Raw genomic sequence first — 7832 nt, forward strand, 5'->3', positions numbered from 1 at the left:
GTGGCAAGATGGCACCTGCTAAGACCATGAGTTCGATGCCAGTGTTCAATTGTTATTGGAAGAACAATCGTGAAAGCTTCCAACCATACCTCTTCGTTCTCCAGTTGAACAATCATCGGTTCATCAATGAGCTTGGCACGCAATAAATCTGTCAGTTTAACTGTCTTCCTCCATCCAGAAGTGAAAGTAATTGTGTCTCTGGATTTATGACGTGACAAGCGAGGAACTGATTTGCTTTGTATCTCTTCGACCACTACGAGAGGCTTTCTTTCACCTGAAAATTAAAATTCGACTAAGATGTTCTATACAGTATAGGCTTGTGCAAAATCGTAACGCAGTGTTTGGTGTATGATCGGTTATTGGTCGCTGTTTGGACGACGTGCGTGCAATTAATCAGGTAGGCTTACCATCAGTGAGGTATATTTTAAGTGTATGGGATGATGCGTGTTTATCAGTATGTGACAAACAGTAATATGCGTATGGGATAAAGTGTTTGAGTGGTTGATAGCGCCAATAAACATTGTTTGATTAATCGATACATTAAATTATGGAATGACAATGCTGAGTAATGAGTATTCATTAAAGATATGCGCTGTCTTGGTCAGCTTTTTAGCAAAGTAGCGTACAATTGAAAGTTATTCATACTGTTTAGAAAAGGAGTTCTAAAGAGCTGGTATTACCCTTTGGAGACATTTAAAACCAATATATTATACTATTTAAGTGCACCTGCTGAAATTTGACCTACAGCCCTTGGCTTTTTCTCGCTTGAAAACCGAACGCATAGAGAGAGAGAGAGAGAAGTGTTTTTTATTTACCCTTCCACACGAGAAAAATCGGGTAGTTACACAATAGAACGCATGTATAATGCAGAAAGGACTAGCAGCACCGAATAACCTTGCGGTTTCCTAGTCGAGATGCTGCCTGTCATCAAATAACAGCAATAGTATCAATTCATTACACAGTATAATCACTACGTGAAGCACATACAAAGGTTCACAATCCGCAGTACGTATGAACTTTAATTTTTAAACAACTAGGCCGACATAGTCAGTTTATGAGTAACATCATTAAAACAACTGATAACTCCATCTCAAGCTATTCAGGAAACTCAACAGCCAGCGACATTGAGTGCAACAGGATATCGAATTGCTATAGGCCATTTAACAAATAAGCTATTGAGTGGTGCTGCAATACAAGAGTTATAACCTGAAAGATGCTCAAGTAGTGAATCGAACTCAGAAGACTGGTACAATACCAGGGCACACTTTTTGAACCTCTGCTATACGGGCTTTGACATTTTGCACACCGGATGAGGTTTTGAGACGGACTGCTTATTTTGAGGTTGCGCTATTTCTGTTTGGATTTATTTCGTCACAGTTCTGTTGAAGCGTACAATCGTTAGGGGAAAGAAAATCGTCCAAGCAGGAAAAAGCGTAAAATGCTACCTTTGCGGCTTTGTTCATGTTTTGTGGGAAATCGTTGAAGCAAATCAAAAAAATTACAACTACAAAAGGTCAACCACGGAGAGAGCTATTTTAGGTGTTCCGAGAATGCCCGTGCAAATTGCGCTATGTTACAAGCAAGAACACAGAACCATGCCTTGTGATGCTCATGGCAACATATTCAAGCATTGAGTCAAAAGAGTAAATCAGTTAATACTTCCGATTTTAATTTTCGTCAACGCTTTATAACACGACTTTTTAACTTGAGATAAAGCTACTTGTAGAAGTGGCTGAGACAGTACGATATTGAAACCACAAAATAAAAATGGACAAGAAATCTAATGATTTTATCCAAAAAACCAGAGGTGGGCAGTAACTAGTTACAAAAGTAACTAGTTACTGTAACTAGTTACTTTTTGAGTAACTGTAACGGTAACTTCGTTACTATTTTCCAAAAGTAACGAAACGCGGTAACTCGTTCCTATTTTAGCACTTTTTCAACAGTTACAGTTACAAGTTACTTTTGTATTGAAATTTATGTTTCTAATTGCCGTCCATTACTCTGCACATGTTTGTGTCATGCTTTATGCGTGTTTGCTGCGCGTTGCTCAATAATGCATTCTTCTCGCAGCTGTATCGGAGCAGCACTGTTCATGCGCGGCGCTCTTGTTTTGTGATCTTATGGAGCAGAATTGCCATATTGGCAAATTCATCGCCAAAATCCAGAAATCTGGCGATTTTTTAAGACGTTTGGCTTCATATTTATGGTTTGGCGATTTGGCTTTTTTTAGCGCTTTTTGAGAACTGATTTGGTTAAATTAACTGCTTTGGGTGATTGATCAGTATGTGACTTTCTATGCAATGTTTAGCAAAAGTGTTTGGCAACACTTGATAGCTCAGTTCGTGCTTGTCGTATAGCTGCCAGAGGTGTACAGGAGTCGTATTTTTGGAGTATTTAGGACCCGGAGTCTCGGTGTTACGTTCACTGTTCGCAACCTTATTACATCATTGTTTTCTCGATTCAAAATTGGAAGTCGATGTCTAAGTAACTTCGAGTCATAGCAGAGAAAACAAATTATTTCCTTTGTTTCGAGCATTTAAAGAGAATATAGTTTCGGGAGAGAGTTTTCTTTTTTGTACCAATATATTTAAACTTTTTGAAAGCAACTATATAACTAACTGACTATAAGCATCAAGAAACACGCAACGATTATAAGCAATAGTGTGGAAAACAGACAGACGGAAAACAAACTACATTAGGAAAAGGCAACTGCGTAACTAGAAAAGAATTTGCACCACAGGGTGCGTGATACATCTAATAAATGTTGAGGAGAATGGATGCGCCTCCCGCAAATAATTGTTTGTTTAAATTTGAATTACAGCGTTTATGTTGAGATTTATGAGTAACTGTAACTAGTAACTGTAACTAGTAACTGTAACTAGTAACTGTAACTAGTAACTGTAACTAGTAACTGTAACTAGTAACTGTAACTAGTAACTGTAACTAGTAACTGTAACTAGTAACTGTAACTAGTAACTGTAACTAGTAACTGTAACTAGTAACTGTAACTAGTAACTGTAACTAGTAACTGTAACTAGTAACTGTAACTAGTAACTGTAACTAGTAACTGTAACTAGTAACTGTAACTAGTAACTGTAACTAGTAACTGTAACTAGTAACTAGTAACTGTAACTAGTAACTGTAACTAGTAACTGTAACTAGTAACTGTAACTAGTAACTGTAACTAGTAACTGTAACTAGTAACTGTAACTAGTAACTGTAACTAGTTACATTTTTGAAATCGGTAACTGTAACGGTAACTCAGTTACTATTTTGGCCAAGTAACTGTAACTGTAACTCAGTTACTTTTGAAAGTAACTTTGCCCACCTCTGCAAAAAACCTGCTAAGGACTAAAGCCCATGAGCTGGAAAGAAATAATACGCAGTTTTTAAAGCTCAGTCGATCGTGGCCAAACGAGATGGGCATGTAAAGGCGGTAGTAAGAACGGTGGAAAAAATGTTTTGGCGAAATAAATTCTTCGTAAAGAAGCCCAATTGGAAACTACGCCAGAATAAAAGAGTTGTGTGACAACAAAGCTCAGTGTTTTTTTTTTTTAATCCTTTTGCTTGGAAAAGTCAACACCAACAAATTTTTAAAGTTTCAACGCTTTCTATATTCTGAAATTCCCGTTTTTCATCACAATAAAATGAAAATAGTTTCGTTTGGAAGACAGAAGTTAAAATTTGGAAATTCGTCACAAAAGAAATGTTCGTTTCATTTTGAAAATTTCCACGCAGTCACATGTGCTAACATTAGGTCAGCAGAACATTGAATGATTAGTTAAAAACCAGTAGAACGCATGCCATTTAATTAGGTGAGCAGTTTATTTCTACTGAACGGTGCACGAGATTGGCTTTGACAACATCGTTAAGAACAAGTTCAGTGTTGCAAAATTTGAATACAGTAACCTACTGTATTGACTTAAATCTGATATCGCGTATTGTAGTACAAATTGTCACCCATGATCGGAAACAATGTCATAATCAGATGACGTCATTGCTCGAAAAAGCAGCAAAGCGGGTGACTTTGAGTTGCTGAACTTTGTCATGGTGTGTGTGTAACTAAATGTGCTTTATTACTGGACGTGATATTTCACTTGAAAGCTTAACATCAAGAATCAAAATTTCTTTGCTGCTGTGCTACAAACATACCAGGTATACGTTTCATCATCAAAACTACAAAATGACAATATTTCACAAAAGTACACTAAAATGGTTCTAGCTTGGATGTCTGTCGTGTGTTTCTGAACACTCATCATCTCACAGGCCGACGACGTCATCATGTGATCACAAAACGCAACGACTGTGGCCAATGACTAATAGTGGTGTCAAAACGCAACGGCTGCACACCGATAGCTGTAGATTGCAGTAAGCCAACTCAGTTTTGCAATTCAGGTTTGCATCATTTTCAAGCTGACACTTAGTGGTTGAAGATTAAAAGTGATTACGAAGGTGAGCAAGCCGATTCTCGTGCCCGCGTTAAACTCAGTGCCTTGCCAAGACATAGTAGCGTGCCTTTGACCGGTGTCGAACTAACGGCCTTCGAGTGTTGAGCTTACACCCTCACTACTTGATCACTCAACCGACGATAGGGTACCGGTAACAGGGCCAAATCCCTTTGACAAATACTTTTTGTGAGCAACATAAACTGTGATAGAAAGAACAATATCTATGTTTTACATATCAATTCATGCAACTTGTTACAGAAGTTGCTGTTATTGCAATGCTGCACGAAATTAAAAAGTGTAAAAGAAGATATGTTATATGTTCGTTCACTTACCATTAGAGGAATCGGTTTTAACAAACCGGCCATCCACCTCAGTTTCATGCTTCCTTGCCCCATTCTGTACGAGCAAAATTGTAATTATAGTTTAATTTAAATTTTTTTCTGGGTTAACAAAAGTGAAAATAAAGTGTCTTGTATGGGACTGGGATTTATGTGCTGGTTTTATTTTATCGTTGGTCAAAGTCGTATCTGGTAAAAGAAAAGAAATTTCAAATATGCTTCATTGGTGGAAACATTAGACTTTAATGATTGTGATTCTACCTCTAAAGTTGTATAAAAATCAAAATACAAATTTCAAGGATGCTCTTATAGCAACTGTTGCTCACAAAATGCTTCAAAAATACAATAAGTTAGTTTTAAAGGCTATTCCTTTTATATTTTCAGAAACAAATCATTGCATAGTGCATGATATCGTTTACAAATCACTGGAGAGCGCAGGTAGCTAAAATTTACAAGTATGTACTCCGCTCACACATTTGAGTCAAACCTCTCTAAGGCCATTGAAATTCAAAGCGCTAATCAAATAATCTGAAGTCACTTACAATATTGAGTTTCACAGCATTGACTTACCGATTTAGCGCCGGCGCTAGATTTTGTGGTCTGTGTGCCTGAATTTGTGACTTGTTTACGCTTGGTTGAAACTCTTCTGTTCCCTGCAACTGCATGGACATGAGCGTGTCAAATACGCCTCAGGTAATCTTAACCTTGGTATAAATAAGTAAAGATCTTACCGGTAGTTGTACTCGTGGCACCTCTTATTCTTTCATATCTAGCGATTTCCCTTTCATCTGGAGGCGGCTTTGCTAAAAGAAAAAATCGATGGAATATCATCTCGTCTTTGAAAGATGCATGCAATGATAAGTCTTACCGAAAACCTCTTAATCATAGACAAGGAAACACCAAAGTGTTATCGTTATGTAAGCTTTATACCACTAATGGGCCAAAATTTAAAGAAAAAAGTCACTGCGTTATATAGCTATTGCTATTATTACAAAGTCAGTCCAGCTTTAGTATTTACGCACTGTGTGTGATAATCGAGCAACTAAAAAAGGTAACGCTGTCTCGCTTATCTCACTAAGATTATTGCCCAAGGGCTAAGCATTCAAATGCAAAGAACCCAAAAGGCAGAAACTAAGCTTCATAAAAGGGTGAAAGCAAAACGCTAATACTTTAAAATTTATGCAATAGCAAAAACCTATGCCAATTTCCCGAGTTATGTAGTGTACTTTCTGTTTTCTCACATTTAAGATATTTTAGAGTCTTTCAGTATGCGACTTCACATTGATGAGGTCTACGCTGCAAAAATAGTTAACTCTTGTCCACTGCACTAACGACTAAGTTTGTCTTACTTGTTTTCCACCAGCGTCTTGTACAACACAGCAATAACAGAAGAAGGATTATCACCGCTATTACAATCAAGTCAAGGAAAAACTCCAAATATCCCGGACCGTACGTGGCAGACCAAAAGAAGCTCATCTCAAGTTATAACAAACTGTGGTTTACCCCTCAAACGACAACACGGTCAACACAAAATTAGCCTAACCTGAATTTTTCAAAGGTTTAAAACAGTCATAAAAGCACAAAAAGTCAAGTGCGAATCTGTTGCGTGGCAATTATTGATCGATTAGCTTGGAAATCATTTTTGCTAGAAACTGTTAAAACGCTTCTCACTCAAGTGTTAGCTTACGTAAAAGAATATTTTAGCTCATATTCAACGAATAATGTCAACACAATTCAAACTAAGAACTAGACTTCAAACAGCTTGTTCGTTTATTTGCTGAGGCGCACCACAACTGCAAAAACTAAGCTGCTGGTTGCTTTAATCTCTTGTGAACCAAGAAAGTGGTACACCCGGTAAACATACACAATAGGCTGTCGGTAAACAGAAAATTATATTTTTTACTTGAGGAAAAGAGTGCCGGCAACATAATGTCTAATGATTAACTTATTGTGAATTCGCTTCATAGGGCGTATGCCTAACACAGCTCTCCTAAATCAACACTTGCTTTCATTACTCAACATTACATTGCTTGAAATAAAGCAGCGGCGGCGAGCAGAGCTAATACAGCACATGAAAAGGTAACGTGGCGCCAATAACACGTTCAGCTTTAGATAAAAAGGTAAAAACGCATTTTGCAAAGCGGTTTGAAAAAGATGTTTGGAATGTCCGTCACAGTAATGTAAGAACCAATCTTCACGTGAAGCTTTCTTACTAAATACAGAAAGCACAAAGCAGTCAGTGAAACTTTTCATATGCTGTCTACTTTTCATTTTGTGTGTATGGCTGCTGCATATTTTTCGGTCCATTGTAGTAAAATATGAATAGTTTTAATTAATTGTTTTGCATTCACATTGGAGCGTTTTCACTTTTTAGATGAATTTATTTTAATTAGAGTAAGCGGCGAACAAGAAAAAACGTAAAACAATATCAGCGATTGTCTTCCTCATTATACGAAACAATATGATCAGGAAGTTGAACGCTTATTCGGCCGTTGATAAATCTGACCACACAAACTTCCGAATTAAAGCATGAACGTTTAATTTGCAATATCAATTCAATAACTGCTCTCATTCAGTTGATTCGGGTAATGCGATGATATTTTTGTTTATTTTTACAATGTTGTATTGTCGCAACTTTTTGTTTTTGTCGGTTTTATTTTTGTGTTATTGTAACTTAAGTACGAAACAATAAACTTCCCAAGTTTTGCATGGATGGTTGGGTACGATGCAATGTTTGTTGTGGAATCTGGATTGTTATGGTGCTGTTTTATTCGCATTGTTTATATTTGCATCGTATATTATTCTCGCAACGGACGAAATAAAAGGCCTCTCTCTCTCTCTCTCTCTCTCAATGGGCTACAAAAGAGCTCTGGGCCATGAGTTTAGCTTCTATTGTGTTTTTGGCTGAGATTTTGAAGTTTCATAAAATGTTTTATGCAAAAACAAATCTAATCGTTTTTTTCAATTTAATTATCTACAAAATATTGAAGAACGGGTCACGGTCCAATGCCTGTCAACGTACGTCACTGGTTGTAACTACACC

The 7832-nt window shown here is 37.1% G+C and overlaps 1 protein-coding gene across 1 annotated transcript in view; it reads right to left on the reverse strand.

Moving 5' to 3' along the window:
- The window catches only part of LOC145785267 (uncharacterized), a 48092-nt gene extending 42472 nt beyond the window's left edge, over positions 1-5620 (reverse strand). The window contains exons 1-4 of the mRNA XM_082596947.1: positions 5521-5620; positions 5360-5448; positions 4784-4847; positions 90-274 (exon numbers count right to left, since the gene is read on the reverse strand). Of these exons, the coding sequence (XP_082453073.1) occupies positions 90-274; positions 4784-4847; positions 5360-5448; positions 5521-5620 (438 nt within the window). The remainder of the gene's footprint in view (positions 1-89; positions 275-4783; positions 4848-5359; positions 5449-5520) is intronic.
- Positions 5621-7832: the final 2212 nt, after the last annotated feature.

This window comes from Aplidium turbinatum, chromosome 16, assembly GCF_918807975.1.
Source record: "Aplidium turbinatum chromosome 16, kaAplTurb1.1, whole genome shotgun sequence".
Classification (NCBI taxonomy): domain Eukaryota; kingdom Metazoa; phylum Chordata; class Ascidiacea; order Aplousobranchia; family Polyclinidae; genus Aplidium; species Aplidium turbinatum.